General features: G+C 40.9%; 1 protein-coding gene across 1 annotated transcript; it reads left to right on the top strand.

The window, feature by feature from the left end:
- The first annotated feature begins 1081 nt into the window (after positions 1 to 1081).
- Positions 1082 to 16429, top strand: LOC133459735 (moesin-like). Its single transcript, XM_061739964.1, has 13 exons — positions 1082 to 1382; positions 9489 to 9572; positions 10539 to 10634; positions 10739 to 11013; positions 11093 to 11176; positions 11788 to 11934; positions 12030 to 12126; positions 12223 to 12386; positions 12572 to 12702; positions 12805 to 12965; positions 13054 to 13146; positions 14106 to 14336; positions 15578 to 16429. Exons 1-13 carry the CDS (start codon positions 1371 to 1373, stop codon positions 15740 to 15742), a joined length of 1740 nt encoding a protein of 579 aa, XP_061595948.1. The 5' UTR covers positions 1082 to 1370; the 3' UTR covers positions 15743 to 16429.
- The last annotated feature ends 546 nt before the right edge of the window (positions 16430 to 16975 follow it).

Genomic DNA, 16975 nt, shown 5'->3' with positions numbered 1-16975 from the left:
TATTCTAATTCCGGTTAGCACTCCCCCGAGCGGTGGAAGAAAAATCCACAGAATAGCCGCACCTTTGTATAAGCCGCATGGTTCAAAACCTATGAAAAAAGTAGCGGCTTATAGTCCAGAAAATACGGTAACCACAATCATATGCTGTAACAATGCACCTTTCAATAACCATGTCTACTTCATACTGTTGCACCTTTCACTTTTAAATTGTATATATGTTAATAAGAGCCATTTGTCTGTTACTGTTTGTAACTATTTAAATCTGGGTTCAGTGAGCAAAAAAAAAACAAAAGCAAATTCCCTGTCTGGCATGTTCATACTTGGCCAATAAAGCTTATTCTATTCTATTCTATAAAACAGAAGTCTAAGCTCAGCTGATGTAATGTAGTGACATTTAAGGGATCGTTAAAAGTGAGAGGTTTGGCCGGGAAACTCAGTGAAGTGGCGGAAAATGTAAAACTTGACAGTTATGCCCCAGCCCTAATAGTAGAGGACAAAGAGGCTCCAGAAGCCTTCTTCAAAAAAAACCTCCTTGTGACGTCACAGGGGCGTTGTCCAGTTCTTCTTACACATGCTACATGTGGGACCCAGACCATCTGCTCTTTTTTTAGTCTTTACAACCGTAAATAACCGCCATTTAACCCAGATTTACCCCCACATGGCTAGAATATGTTAACTGGGCCCTGAGTTTATTTAGTTAACCAGTGCAGTGGTTAACTAAATAACATGACAATTACACTTTCAAATAAAAAAAATGATCCCACCCTTGAGATTTCCTCCTAGAAAAAGAAAGTCTACGCTGTGCTGATGTAATGTAGTGACATTTGAAGGGGGAATGGTGCGTTTTAGGCCTGAATTATGGTTCTGCGTTAAAACGACGCAGAGCCTACGCCGTAGGGTACGGCGTAGTTACGCGGCGACGCGCAACGGCAACGCGTTGGTGTAACGCGGAACCATAAATCAGGCGTTAGCAGCACCAGCGCGGGTCTGGGGGCCCTGATGATGCGGCCCCGCGGGCGGAGCCAGCCGGCCGGCTGCAGCCTCTGCTCGGCCTGGCTGGCTGCTGTCATCGCGCTGGGTGTGGTTTCTGCAGCAGGGCACCGTTAGCAGGAAACCAGAGGCTCCCAGACTGTCCATTTTACTTTAAGGCGAAACAAAGAGCAAGCACTCCCTCCTCCAGCGAAAGCTGCTCTTCGCAGTCAAACAAAACATCAACAAAAGAAAAAAAACAAAGAAAAGAAAAGAAAGTGACGTTTGCGTTTGTTTGGCGCCGTTGTTCTGATGGGAAAAAGTTTTCTCTTGGTTTCCACAACCAGTCGTCTGATTTAACAACTTTACATCAAGCCTGAGCGGAAAAAAGAAGAGGAAAGATGCCGAAAACGGTAAGACTGAATACTACATCATCATTATCATGTCTTTCTTTTTTCCTCCCCCCTCCTTTAGTCTTTTTTCCCCCCTCCTCTACCCCTTTAAAATGTAACTGTTTTTACGTAGATACCAAATACTCGCAATAAAATACCAACAGTTTTTATTTAAAGTGCGTCTTTTTTGGCGTTTTATCATCTTTTACTTTTAAAAATCAAAACCCCGAAGACCGCTGTGGTACTTTCCCGTTAAGTGTGTGCGCATGCGCGCCCCCCCGCCCCTGTTGTTCACTTAAATTAGCGCCTATAATGAAATCCCGCGTTTTTAAGCTTAAAAAGTGTAGGTAAATGTGAGAGTATAAAGTAGTGGCTTTAAATCCTGGGATGTGGCCGTCTTTTGTCGGCGTTGGGCGGAAGTGTGGCCTGCAGCAGCAGCAGCGAGCTGGCCTGGCTGCTGCTGCTGCAGGCCTGGCTGCTGCAGGCTGCCTGCTCCAGCAAGGCTTCAGCTGTCACCCAGGCCAGCTGTGCTGCCCAAATCTGGAGAAACATACCAAAAAGCCCACATTAAAAATCAAATCCATCATAATACCAAATAAAGGCACTGAGGGGGGGGGATTCAACTTTTTTTTCTCAGCTCTGAATGATGGTGTGAGGATGAGGAGCCCCAAACTCAAAAAGGGGATGTGTGCAGTCCTGCACAAAGAAAATCAGGGGGAGACCACACAAAGGCAGGTCTTCTGATGCAAACAGTGCAGGATAGCCACAGCCCAGGGTTTCCCCCATTCTTCCTTCGCCCCGGTCGCAGAATGGAAAGCGGTTTCGGACCCATCTCTTGTAATTGCCACTGATGACGGCGTGCATTTAAATGTTGGGTTTTGGCTCTGTGGTATGCCGTCTGAATGGACAGGATAATAGGAAACTGTGGACTCTGCATGCAGCCGTCTCTTACTCACAGTTCGTTCTCAGATACCCACAATCTGACTTTAGAAAGAACATTATGTTAGTGAAATCATGACCAGTGACATGAAGGTCAGCTGTGATATCTCAACTCTCGCTGATGGTTGCAGTGATTTTGCTTTATTTGGCCCAGCCAATGAACACCAGGCTCTTTTAGGTTAGTTTATCATGTCATTGATAAACAAACCCAGGAGTGCTAATTTATCTCTCACTGTAAGGTTTCATATCACACGAAAACTTTGTGAAACTAACTAAACAAATGCTGGCTTATATCTGTTTTCTTCCTGTTTCGCTGGCACTTCCTCAACATTTTTTCATAGTTTCCACCTAGAATGATGACATGAGCTTTGCAAAGCTATTATTTCAAACCATTTAAACCGCCACAGAAATAATATCAATACTGATATTAAATAGTATAATATTGGCTATATATCTATTATAAATAAGATTTCTCTCCCCACATGAGTTGGTGCTGTAGCTTCTGCAGGAACTGTTTGGGGTCTCAAACAATTCAGAAGGAAGTATTTGGCAGTGGCAACTGCAGCGTGATTGTGTTGTACAGAATGTTGGCGATTTGTTTATGAAGAAGTAGAAGGCAGGTAAAAGGAAGCAGCAGGGTTTTTCGCCAAATAAACAAAGATTTGTGACTTTTTGAGATGTATATGCACCGTGTGATGTGCTGCCAGAACCAGAGATATAAACTCGGGCTGTACTGCGGAAGTTATTAGGTCGGGGTTTTGCAGATGCATATGAAAACAATAAAGCTGATAAACTGGTCAAATCTCCGTGTATTGCAGCTCAGACGTGTGTGTTTCCTTTTGTGGAGCTTCAGCTGACAAGGTGAATGAATAACGAAAGGTCTGTACAGAGATTCAGCAAAACCCAGGGAAAGTTGTGTTCACGTCCAACTCCAGCTGGCTAAGCCAGCTCAAGATTCATGCTTTAGTTTGTTTGTTGTTGTTTTTTTTTTTTCAAAAGAGCGTTTCTGTTTACTGTTGCCATGTTTTAGTTTTTTTTATCCAGTATTTAAGTTACATTCAAGAAGTTTCACAAAAGCAATAATTACTGAGAGTCTGTCTCTGCTGGACTGCTCTTGGCAGTGCTTCAGTTTCCCAAGGAAGTCATGTTGTGACTCAAGGTTTCTGCACTTACATCAGTTCCTTTCTGGTAATTTCCTCGCCTGCAGCCTTATATGGACTTTCACATCACAGTCTGTCTGTTCTCCTCCCTGTTTCCCCCAGCGTGGTCCTCCGATGCCATGCTCCACTTCAGATTGCATTTATAGCGGTGCAGCAAGTCGAGACTTTGTATTTCTCTCTTTTTTTATCTTTTAAAGTGTATTTTTACATTCTGAAGTAGTCCTATTGTTTTAAAACTCCTAGCTTTATTAATGAAATAACACCAAATCACATAGAAACATTTAAGAATATTTGGTTTTACTACTTTTAACGTACAAAAGTGGAAGTATTTTTTTTCCCAACGTAACTACGACAAAAAAATCTCTCACATTCCTATCAAAGTTTCAATTATAAAGTCATATGAGTGTTAGCATATCAGACAACCAGCAGATTTTTCACTCGGTTTTTCATATGATCTCCTAAAACAACTTTATCAGGACGTACAGAAATATAAGGCTTACCGTTTTAGCCCAGCATGTAGAAATGGAGCCGGGTGTAGTTGTTCTGGGACCAGACTTGTGACTGGTGTGTCTATGGAGACATGGTAAATGAAAAGCAGTGGAGGTACTGGAGCTATGCAAGCAGGAGATTAAATGGGTCGGTTCTGCACATAGCAGAGCAGATTAAGGCTGTGTGGAGCTGGTGCTGGTGGAAATACCACAATCAAAACTTCTGCTGTTTTCACACAAATAGCTTTCTTTACATTGTTTTCTTTCTGGAGGTTGTAAGGACATCAGAGTTCCACAAGTAAGTAATCTCAGTAATATCATTATATACATAATGGCCCCTAATAGTCCCTTTTAAGCTCATTTTAACCAATTTGGGACTGTATTGGGGGTTTTACTAGTAATTTAAAAAATGTGTGTGTTTTAATTATTACTGGTTTTAGTATTTATTTGTTCTTAAACTTCTGTGAAGCACTTTGGTAAACCTTGGTTGTTTAAATGTGCTATACAAATAAAGATTGATTGATTGATAATTTATAATCTACTGCTTTATTAGATGATGAGATGAGAAGTTTATAGGCCACTAAATCAACTTTAAACTCTTTAAACACCAGAGGAATGACATTAGCAAAACACAACACAGTTACTGTACAAATTATGAATTCAGAATGAGGATGTTTTAAAACAACACTAATGAACAGGTCAAATATGTGGGGGTTGGATCTTTGTAGGTTTAGAAGAAAGTATAGTATAGTCTTTAAAAGTATTTACATGAAAAACTTTTAGATAAGGACATGTATTCTGAAGGAGATGGTTACCACTATTATTGCCTAATCCTTTTTTTTTTAATTTCAGTTTGATTTAGCATCTTTGGCTGTCTTGTCTTTTGTTGTTACTATTTTGCTCGTCACTCAATGTGCAGAACATGCTTAATTTCTCAGATTGCTTGTATGCCAATCTAATGACGTCTAGCAGTAGTTTTCTTCTCTGTCTGTTGGGAATTCAAGCTTGAATCCAGAGGATTCATTCATTATTTCTTTGCACCAAAAAAGGGAAAGACTTAAGTTGGCTGAGCAGGCTCAGCAGGGATTGTCTGCAATCCCTCAGTAGTCATTTTTAAACATGTGATGAGTTTGCACAAACATATGAAACTGAACTGATGGGTTCACACAGGTGCTGAACAGTAAAACAGCAGAAATGAAACCAGTTTTATTCTTTGTTAACCATTCACCATGAAAACTCAGTTTCATAGTGCTTGTGGTGACAGATTTAAAAACTGAAGAAACGGTTGCTAAAAGACCTCGTCTTTTGTGCATGTGTGTGTCTGTGCATGCTTCCCTGGTTTGACAGAAACCTCACCTTATCCCCCACTCCGCCTCTTCCTGTCACTCAGCCGCAGGGTTTGTTCAGGGAGATGCAAAGACGCATGAAAATGTGAATGCAGACAAACACAGAAGAAAACCTGAGCACGACACCAACATAGCTGATGTCTTAACAGACTCAGTTATATTTCCCTTTCAGCTAAAAAAAAAATGCGAATAGGGGTTAGTGATCATGTACTTCGACTTCGGCGGATATAAACATGCTCATTGTCTCGCTCACATGTCTTTTCACATGATTTCTCTTGTATTTGCTTTAAGCGACAACAACGCAAGGCTGTTTGCTGCACCACACACCCACGATAACTCCAACCACATCCAATATTGTGCTGGACATTGTCCAAACTGATAATATCCTGACTTCACATTTTAAAATACCCATCCTACTCCACTGGAAGGGCTCAGGTGTCTATATTTAGTGTTTCCGATAAGCTGGGAGTCGGGTAGCTTCTGTGGTTACCGAGCAAACGCATTGTTGTGGAGCTGTTGACTTGAAGTTGACCTCATCAGCTCGGAGCGTCATGGATGTGACGGCCGGCCGGTTGTCCAGGGTTTCATGGTCCGGACGCTCGGTTACGTCAGAGAAATGTGGGTCAGATATGTGTAGCAGCTGATGATGATCACTTTGCTTTGTTGTTTCTATAGCTACTTAGCGTTATCTTTTTGTTGTCTGGCCTTGGATTGGATGGATAAAGGATGTGACTCACTCACGGAGATAACGCTGGTGTGAGAATGGACGGGTGGTGACTGTGAATGCTGGGAAAATCCCTTTGAACTTTGATCTCCAAAATGTTTTGTGTAAACTCTCTAAACATGTGGAGCAAAGGCTGGATGCTTCAATATGAGAATAAATATGACCGTTTTCTCGCATGACTTTTTGTCTCTTCTGCATACTTTTATTTTATTTGGGTGGGGGGATTCATTTTTAGCTTTTGTTATTTTTGCTTCCACTATCTAGGCATTCAATCTGGGGTGTTGCCGCAGCTCACGCCCCACTTGCACCAGTTGTCACTTTTGTCTCTTAACAGATGTGATCACGAGAAAGTGTGCACTCTAAATGTATTTTTATAACAGCGTTAACACAACTTCCTTAGTTTGTTCAATTCACCTTTTTGGTGTGTTTCTTTACCTGTCGTTTTCTTTTGCTTTGTAATTTACATTATTTAGCAACATGCGAGTAACTGCTAGATTTACTGCTGTGAAATTTAACAAAGACATTTATTTTTCAGATTAAAACACTTGCTGAACCCTAAATGATAACATTTACTCTCTGTTGTAGTTTGTTCATGCTGCAAATATAAAAAATGACCATAATGTCACGTAATTGCTGGAGTTGCAGTTATTGAAGATAATCGTGTCGTTACTTTTTGTTATTTTCATCTGTTGTCACATGTTTAGCAGAAGGGAAGTACAAACTACAACATCATTCGTCGGCATGTTCCACTTTCCTGTACAAAGCCTTATTTAAAGCCCTACTTTAACTGCCCGTTATTACATTTTTAGCAGGTTTATACTAAAACAGTAACATAGAAATAAAACAACAGCATGTAGGTTATTCATCTCAATTTGTTGTGTGATACTTAATCAAGTACAATCTTATGTTATACTTATTAAACATCACTGGCATGACCTTTCTGAGTGTGTTAGATAGATAGATAGATAGATAGATAGATAGATAGATAACCTAATTATCTATCTATCTATCTATCTATCTATCTATCTATCTATCTATCTATCTATCTATCTATCTATCTATCTATCTATCTATCTATCTGTGAAGTGAGATTCTTTTGTGTGATAATGATAATAGCAGTAATTGAAAGTGTGTGTATAGACGGGGAAAAGGAGTTTTTCTTCTTTTCCTGTCTCTGTTATGGTCATTAAAGATGATGTAATTTAAGTGAGATGTGAAAAAGAGCCGTTTTGTTAAGACAAGTAAAATGACAGCTGGACTGGATGAGAAACACAAATGAAGCGAATCAAAATGAACTTTCAGGCTGTGACATCAAGGATTTGTTGGAGCAGCTACATGTGACGGATAATTCAACAAGCCAACAACAATTAAGTACAGCAATGCAGCAGATGGACTTCATAAAGAAAAATGTGTTTTTCTGATCTGATAAAACCAACGGCTGATTAAAAAGTAATGGAAACACGACACATGGGGCTGTGAGCACTGTTTTTTCTGCGTGTGCTAATAATAGGGCCTGAAGTGTTTTTGAGTTCTGAGGCCATGAGCGACACACCCAAACCAGGCAGAAAATTCATACTCAGTTTCCTATTCATGCAACATCAACCGGTCTGCATCCGGAAATGAAAGCGCTTAATCACCAGCAGGGTGGTCGTGAACTCTCATGTTCAAGTACGCTCATAAACGCCGGCGAAGATGTTGCCATGCATAAATAATTATAAATGAGTGTAATGCAGGCCCAGATCGAAGGTTTTACTCGGGCTCCTAGCTGCTGGGGATGGCAGGAAGTGGCAGAGGGGAAAGTGTCCTGAACAGTAAATGGGGTCCTGCTGACATGGATGGGAAAGAACGCAACTCTAATCAGCCCCGCAAGTGGGAAATAATGCATACCATTGTTGTCCAGGGCAGGCGTGGGCCTCTGTCTGCACAGTTATTTCCCAACAGGCACGCATGCTGCTGCTTTCAACATCTCTTAGAGGAGAGAGAAAGTTTAAAAAAAGAAGGAAAAATCCTGCCTTGTCAGCTAACAGGAACATGTTTAACTCCAGGTAACCTCTTAGAGGGAAGCTTAGAGGTTACGTGAATTTATTCAACTTTTGGCTCTTGGCCTTGAAACGCATAACAACATCGCACATCCTTGGAAAATACGAGTCTCTATCGACGAGCTGCGACCAACCTGAACAGGAAATGAGACCACTTTTCGGTATTTACTATTTGTTCTCTCGACTTGTGCGGAGTTTGAACAGCACACAGGTTTGTGATACACGGCAGGATGTAGACGACTCAAGAGAGATCGGTATGTGGCGGTCTTGCCTCACAAGGCCCCGCCGCCAGAGGATGTGGTTACTTCCTGTAGATAAGTTCTACTGACGCAGACTCTGATTGGTACACTTTTCAAACACAGTGTGGAGCCGCGAGACACGGCCTTTATTAATTATGCCCACTTGTATCAAAATAGGACACTTAAGTCATGTGATGATGGCGTGATTGTCAGGTTGTTCGGAGCAGACCTGATTGGACTGTAGAGCGCCTTCATTGAGAGTCGTTGACAGCTCAAAGACCAAAATGAAAAAGACCAATATGCTTTTATTAGTTTATTAAATCATTCTTAACACAAGGACTTGCTGTTGCTTAAGTTCTCTTTTTATTTTTTTTTATTTATTCATATATATATGTATATATATATATATATATATATATATATATATATATATATATATATATATATATATATATATATGTGTGTGTGTATATATATATATATACACACACACATACTACCAAAAAGTCCAGATTTTTTTTCTCTGAAAACCCGATTTTCGATTTCGATTTTTTTGGTAAAACTACAAAAGAATATGGAATAAATTGTTTTAAATATTTATCTTTATTTTTAAAGAAAAATAGCAAACAAATTTCCCTATTGGGAATGAAGTGCAATTGAAAGATACTGTAAATCCTCCTTGAGTTTAGTAAAGTGACAAAATTTTACAATTTTCTTGACCAAACAAAGATGACTAGACGAGCTCTGTCTGTAATGCAGCCAGCTGCAAAAAAGGAAAATCGATTTTCCGATTTTCCTTTTTTCCTTTTTTTAACATCGATTGTGATTAATAAATCCGATTTAGATTTAAAATCGATTAATCGCACAGCCCTAATATATATATATATATATACATAAACATATGTATGTATGTATATATATATATATATATATATATATATATATATATATATATATATATATAAACATATGTGTGTGTGTATATGTGTGTGTGTGTGTGTGTGTGTGTGTATATATATATATATGAATAAATAAAAAAATTATAATGAAAATAATTTCCCCCTGGGATTATTAAAGTATTTTGATTGACCGATTTTGCCAAGAACCCTGAATACATTTTGTGAGGGAGTCAAATGGCTTTAATTGTATGTAAAATGGCTGATTTTTCTCCTCCATCTCCTCTGTTCCTCAGATTAGTGTAAGAGTCACCACAATGGACGCTGAACTGGAGTTCGCCATTCAGCCCAATACAACAGGAAAGCAGCTCTTTGACCAGGTAGGAGAACCTTCGGACCCGACTTGAGCTTTTTAAAGACAACTTTATTATGACTTCAGTATTATTGAATGTTTTAGTATGTTTTCTGTCTGACGTTGTGTTTATTTTTATCCTTATGACTTTAAAAACTGAAGCTATGGTCATATGTAAACTAAAAAGTTGCTGTATTTTAAACTGCAGTGTTACAATTCTAATAATGGCAATCGTTTCTTTGTTATCAGTGAATTGTTGACTTATTCTTTGATTTATTGATTAAAGTTTCAGTCACCCTCTTCATTTATCGTCAATTATTATCAGTGCAGTTTGGGAGAGAAAAAATTGATTACCAACAAGACATGAAGGAAAGCAGCTTATAGGAAATGAAGATAATAAAACCAATAAGATCAAATACCTTGTGGGACAAATTCATTGCAAAATTGAGCAGTTAATTGCAAATGCAACAAAAGAATCAATGATGATAAAATCATCGAGTTTAAAAATTTGTTTAAAAACATAATTTAATTTAAATTAAAAAGATAAAGAGAGATTTTAAGGGGAAACATTAAAAAGTAGCTATAATAAGTCAGAGTTCTGGAGGTGGTGAGTTTTGTATTGTTGGAGCTTTCAGAGCTCAAACTCAGCCTTTGTCCCAAACTAATGAGGTATTTACCCAGCAGGATCCATCCATAGATCTGTAAGGTGGAAAGGACACACATCAGGTCAGTAGGTCGGGGACGTATTCCCCAGGGAGGTCAACGCTCGGCAAGAAGCGCTGCCATCAATCTGTTCAATCCATTCTCTTTAGCTGATTTATTCAGTGTGGGGTTGTGGGGGGGAAGGGGGCACAGCCAGGCCCACAGAACTAGCCTGAAAAGGAAGGAGGAAACTCACACAGCCGCAGGAAGAGCATTCAGGCTTCACACAGACGAGTCCCGGCTTTGTAGCAGCTTGAAGCAGCGCATTAATACGCCTTTTTAATGCTTTAAGGTTGTGAAGACCATCGGGTTGCGAGAGATCTGGTACTTTGGCCTCCAATACCAGGACACAAAGGGCTTCTCCACATGGCTGAAGCTCAATAAAAAGGTGAGCTCCCTGACACCTTGTCCACAACCCTCCTCAGCGCTTCTGTGTGGAGTTTAATGGCTCCGCTGAATCAAAAGCTTCACCCGGGCTCTGTTTTATTTCAGGTGACAGCCCAGGATGTGAGGAAGGAAAGCCCGCTGCTGTTCAAGTTCCGTGCCAAGTTCTTCCCCGAGGATGTTTCAGAGGAGTTAATCCAGGATGCCACACAGCGGCTGTTCTTCCTGCAGGTGAAGGAGGCGATCCTAAACGATGACATCTACTGCCCCCCGGAGACGGCGGTGCTGCTGGCCTCGTACGCCGTGCAGGCCAAGTTCGCCGACTACAACAAGGAGGTCCACACGCCGGGCTACCTGAACGGCGAGCACCTGCTCCCTCAGAGGTAACGCGGGTTTGCTCCTGCACCGTCCCGACGCGGCGGTTTTACTCTGAACCACTCGTAACGCGCCTCTCGTTCCCAGAGTTCTGGATCAGCACAAACTCAACAAGGAGCAGTGGGAGGAGAGGATTCAAGTGTGGCACGAGGAACACAAGAGCATGATGAGGTGACGTGCACGCTCCCTTGTATATGTGTGAGAATGTTTGCACGCTCTCTCTTTACAGTAAATGCGATTTCAAGTGGAACATTTACCTTCTTGGCTAAAAATACCGACTGAGACCTGAGTGTCCAGGAGAGTTTTACGCCACATCGGCACCTCAATGGCCTCAAATCGGTTTCAATGGGACTTTCTGTGTGATCCTTGGGTTAAAATTTCCCTCCATTCTCTCTCATTTCTTCCTGCATTAATGACTACCCCTTTTAAACCCTTTTTTTTTTTTCTTAATCATTTTTCCTTATTTATTTATGTATTTATTTATTTATTTATTTAGCTTTATTTTTTTTTTGGCTACTGTTTCTCTCCTAAAATAACCATCATTCTAGAAAACCATCATACTCATACACGCCCACATATAAGAAATCTGAGCAAAAACATTGATTTTGTTGTTTTGTACTGTTATTTTTTGTCTGTTTGTTTTGTTTGTTTTCTAGTGTCCCTCTTGTCCTGTACCTGTATGCGTTTTTGTTTTGCGCACTTGTATTGTTACCTGTTTTCTAAAAAAAAAATTCCCCTCCACCAGTCTGTGAGTGACTTTCAAATTTCCCTTTTGTTGACAGAGAGGAGTCCATGATGGAGTATCTGAAAATTGCTCAAGACCTGGAGATGTACGGAGTCAACTACTTCAACATCAAGAATAAGAAGGGGACGGAGCTGTGGTTGGGCGTGGACGCTTTGGGGCTCAACATTTATGAACAGAACGACAAGTACGGGATTGCAAATCTGGTATATTGTTCGTTAGCGCTGATCATCGCATGTTGATGTCCGGCTAACAGAGTTCTGGTTCTGCCTCCTTCAACAGAATGACTCCCAAAATCGGATTTCCTTGGAGTGAAATAAGGAACATTTCCTTCAACGACAAGAAGTTTGTCATCAAACCAATCGACAAGAAAGCTCCCGTATGTTAACGCTAACTCTTAAGATAATCCCGTTTATGAATGAACCTTTTAAGATATTTTCATTTACTATAGAGATCTTTAATCTCGTGACTGCAGGACTTTGTGTTCTACGCTCCGAGACTGCGCATCAACAAGCGCATTCTGGCTCTGTGCATGGGCAACCACGAGCTGTACATGCGCCGCCGCAAGCCCGACACCATCGAGGTGCAGCAGATGAAGGCCCAGGCTCGCGAGGAGAAGAATCTCAAAAAGATGGAGAGGTAAGAATCAGCAAGTATTTTACAGGCTGCACCAGAATAACAACTGCATTGTGGGTGATGGCTTGCCTTTATTCACTTTTATATGTCTAAATATGTTTTTGAATGTGAGGTGTGAAGCACATTTTCAGCTCGACTTCTGAGCGGCTGCAGTGATTCATCCCAAACTCTGCCTCCCGTTTTTTTAGAGCTCTCCTAGAGAATGAAAAGAGAAAAAGAGAAGTTGCAGAAAAGGAAAAGGAGAAAATTGAAAAAGAAAAGGAGGAATTGATGGAACGACTAAAGCAGATCGAGGAGCAGACGAAAAAAGCCCAACAAGGTGTGTAAGAATTCAAGCCACGCTTGTTGCTGCAGTAACGGACGACATTCGCATCGCGTGACACTAACCTTTACACTCGTGCGTCAACGTGCATCATCACAGAGCTGGAGGAGCAGACGCACAGGGCCCTGGAGCTGGAGCAGGAGAGGAAGCGGGCTCAGGTGGAGTCTGAGCGTCTGGAGTCTGAGCTGAAGGGAGCCGAGGACGCCAAGATGGCGCTGCTGCAGCAGTCGCAGAGTCAGATGAAGAACCAAGAACATCTGGTCAGTGCTACCTGATCATAAAGCCTCCAGAGTACAAGTGTGATGGTTGGAAAAACAGCCATTAAAAAGAATATTCTTGTTCCTTTAGGCCACAGAGTTAGCTGACCTGACCTCAAAGATCTCCCTACTGGAGGATGCCAAGAAGAAGAAGGAGGATGAGGCCCTGCAGTGGCAGGAGAAGGTGAGGTCTTCCTTACTGAAACCTTTTGCAGTTGCTTCTTTAGCACCGATGCAGATGTTTCTCTTATCATTAAAAAAGTATGCGATTCCATCTGAAAGGGCAGTTTATGTAAGAAAAAATGTTGACGGGAAAATATTGTGTTTACACAGTTGTGCAGCTCCATTCCCTCCCCCACTTCGTGGTGAGGAGGCACCGAGAAAGCAGGGTTTCGTTTCGGTTTGTAGGAATTTTACATCTGATGAAACCAGATAATTAATCAAGCCAATAACCTGCAGATTAATCAATGAAAAAATAATTGTATCCTTGAAGCCAGTCTTTGTGTCAGTACTTCTTCTGACCACATGGGGGCAGCAGAACACAAGAAAGTTCATGTGTCAGCTCCTGGTGTAAGACTTCTTCTGGGACAAAGAGGTGTGGCGGCCCGTCACAGTTTTGTCAGTGGGTCTTTCCTCACCACAGCAGATCTTTATGCCCCCATGTGGTCAAAAATAGAGGCTCTAAACAAACTAAACAGCTGAACTAAAATAGAGAAGAGACAAGCTAATCAAAGTTGAGCTATCCTACCGACCACTTGTGCCAGAGTCGTTTCAGCCTCCCGGAGGTCTCGTTGTGTGGGGTCGAGGGGGGGGGGGGGTAATGGGAGGGTTAGAGGCTCCTAAATTGGCTCATGTCGTATTCTTTGAAAAAACAAACAAAAGCCAACCCGGCCCTGTGATTTTCCTCCTGTGACTCATGCTGCTTGTGCTGTGAGCGAAATTCTTTTTAAATCCTCTGAGTCATTTTGGTATTCCGGCTTATCACCATTGTGCAAATTATTGGTTTCCATGTTTATGGAAAAAAAAAAAAAATCCACATTACATTACACATAACTTAAACATCTCAAGCTGTTAAATTAAAAAGCTTGAAAAGAAAAAATACCTTTCGGAAAGTTTAATTTGAACAATTCTGGGTCTCTGCAGGCGACCACAGTGCAGGAGGACCTGGAGAAGACCAAAGAAGAGCTCAAGAACAAAGTGATGACAGCTCACATCCAGGAGCCTATGAATGCGGAGAACGAGGACGATGAGAACGACGAGAGCAGCGCGGAAGCCAGCGCCGAGTTCACCGCCGCAGCCACCTACAAGGACCGCAGCGAGGAGGAGCGGATGACGGAGGCCGAGAAGAATGAACGCCTGCAGAAACACCTACTGGTGAGTCTTTGCTCCACGTCTTGGGCTGTCAGCGTTGTTAAAAGACAGACGCTACAGGAATGTGGGTTCCACCGCTGCAGTTTTACAGTAAAAACACGTAAACTTAGAACAAGAAAAGAAGTTGAAGCGATACTTTTTCTATTTGATATGAATCATGTGATGAAGAGAGGATAGGAAATGGAAGCAGATGTAATTCAGTCACGTTTGAATTCATTCATAAATACTACAAAGATACTACCCTAACTTAAATACTGTGTATTACTGAGGCCTGAATATACCACAACTAATTACTTCAATTAACAATATCTCAGTTATGTGACCAAATCCCAAAGATTCTCTGAGACATGAACGTGCAAAGAACATGCAGAATGCATCGACTATTTGTTAAACATCGGAGAATCCAGGAAAACTTGAGATTACAAGGAACAAAAGCCAGAAACCTAGACTCGGTGACGGTCCAGCCATCAGTCACCACTGCTATTGTGTGGAAATCAAACACACAGCCTCAGGAAGTTGTTTTTAGTGAACACAGCTCCTCTAGGCATTCAAAAATGCAAGTAGAAACTCCACTATGCAATGAAAAGGCATTTATAAACAAGATCAACAAACACCTGCCACTTTCTCTGGAGGAGGAAGGACAGAGGTGAAACTGTCAGGCTGCCTGACAACTCTAAATGTGAAGTTCTGTTTGGAAATTGTGGATACTGCATCATCTGGGCTAGAGAGGATAGAGACAGAGAGAAGGGCCGCCTTGTTGTCAGCTCTCAGCTTATAAGTCGTCTTCTAACGGTATATCGGGGAGCAGTTCTGCTTCAGCATGCGGGTTCAGAAGCCTTCAGACTTCAATCCAGACTTTTATTTTCAGTTATTCTGGGAGGTTTTTGTTTAGTTCAGAAGGAGAACCGCACCGTGCACGTATGAGTCCAGGTGCTAGTTAAAGACCTGACCTCTAGAGCAGCAACAATGACAAAGTTTTCCCAAACACTTCAGTGGTGATGTCAGAAAAGCAGAGATGATGCAAAACACCGATAAAATGACTCTATTTTTAAAAACTACTGCTGGCATCAAATTAGAAATGAATTCTTCTTCTTCTTGAGTCTTTTTTTTTTCTCAGTTAAACTTTTTGCAAAAACCTGCACTTTATTTACATTTTACATGATATACAAACTTTTATGGAAACAAAAGAAAAAGAAAACTAAGAGGTGAACTGTAACGCTCTGCTGTGCTGACTGTGTTTCCAGGCTCTGAGCTCAGAGTTGGCCAACGCTCGCGATGAGACCAAGAAAACCGTCAACGACATGATCCACGCAGAGAACATGAAAGCTGGACGAGACAAGTACAAGACCCTCAGACAGATCCGGTCAGGAAACACCAAACAGCGAATCGATGAGTTTGAATGCATGTGATGCGCGCATTCGCCGACGCAAAGGCCCGCTGAGCTGGGCCGCGCTGCCTGGACTGTGGTCCTGCCTCGCTCGAGCTGTCTTCTCTACCCAAACGAGACAGATCCACAACAAACAGCACAATTTTCAAACGTGGATCTGGAAAACAATTCCATTTGTTATTATTTTAAATTTTACATTTAGATAAGTCACTGGTTGAAAAGGGACATACTGTGTTTTGGTAGTACATTCCTGACAAGGGGTTTATGTAGCATATTAGCAAAGGGCTCGCACCTCTCTTCATGTCACATTGATCAAGAAGCTTTCGTTTCTTCATATAATTTTGTCTCTTTTCTATTGTGATTTTAAAATAAAAGCCTCTGACACCAATTCAAATTGGGCAACAGTTGAAAACTGGGCTGCAGACATATTTCTGCTGGACACGTGCAACGGTTCCTCTGAGAAAGCTGACACTGCTTCTCCTTCCCATGATGCATTCGTGCAGTTTAAAAATAAATTGCACTGTAATCTTCTTGAGCAAATGCGTACAATATGACTGAAGTGTCTGTAAAAAGCAATAATAGAGCAGTATTATAATTTTTTTTTAGTTACAAACTATGTGCTTTTCCATTGACTGCATTCTGCCAACTGCTACAAATCATACAGTATTTACAACCCACAATGTGACATTAAAGATTTCCTTTTCATTTAGACGTTTTGGTCTGTTTTTGTTCTGTTTTTGGGAATTTTCTTTAAACCAGTAGCGAGTGCAATTCTTCAATTTTAAAATTTCGTTTTAAGTCTTTTAGTTTATTTCAAATTTCTTTGGACCAATCCAAAACTGTTGACGAAACGAGTTTTAATAATGGTTAATAAAACCGTGGTAGCATCAAATAAAAGCAGAAAGGAAAACTATTTGATGCCTGGAAACAGTTTTTTCCTACAAACACTGAAAAGGTGAGAACTGTTAAAATACTCATCAGCAAATCACATTTTCCCCCACAAAATTGAGTAAATATTCAGTTTATTGCTTTTCTTAGTCCTTAATCAGCTCTGTTTTGTCAGTGGGGATGTTCCATTATGATGTTATTTTTCTTTTATTGTAGGTGAAAAAATCTTTAGACCACCTTTAAAGCTGAACGCTGTAATCTTAACTTCTCAGTTAATAGTCTTCTTATCAGAGGACTATTTCCTTAAAATAGGAAAATCAATATAACAGTGATTTCATCCGACATGCACTGGAAGGATCTAGTTTTC

This window comes from Cololabis saira, chromosome 14 (genome assembly GCF_033807715.1).
Source record: "Cololabis saira isolate AMF1-May2022 chromosome 14, fColSai1.1, whole genome shotgun sequence".
NCBI lineage: Eukaryota > Metazoa > Chordata > Actinopteri > Beloniformes > Belonidae > Cololabis > Cololabis saira.
This window is presented reverse-complemented; position numbering and strand designations above follow the sequence as displayed.

What these genes read in the sequence shown, in the direction of transcription:
- LOC133459735 (XM_061739964.1), top strand. An exon ending in CAATCGACAAGAAAGCTCCC is followed by an intron (nt 12,127 to 12,222) that starts GTATGTTAACGC and finishes TCGTGACTGCAG; the next exon opens with GACTTTGTGTTCTACGCTCC. An exon ending in CCCTGCAGTGGCAGGAGAAG is followed by an intron (nt 13,147 to 14,105) that starts GTGAGGTCTTCC and finishes GGGTCTCTGCAG; the next exon opens with GCGACCACAGTGCAGGAGGA.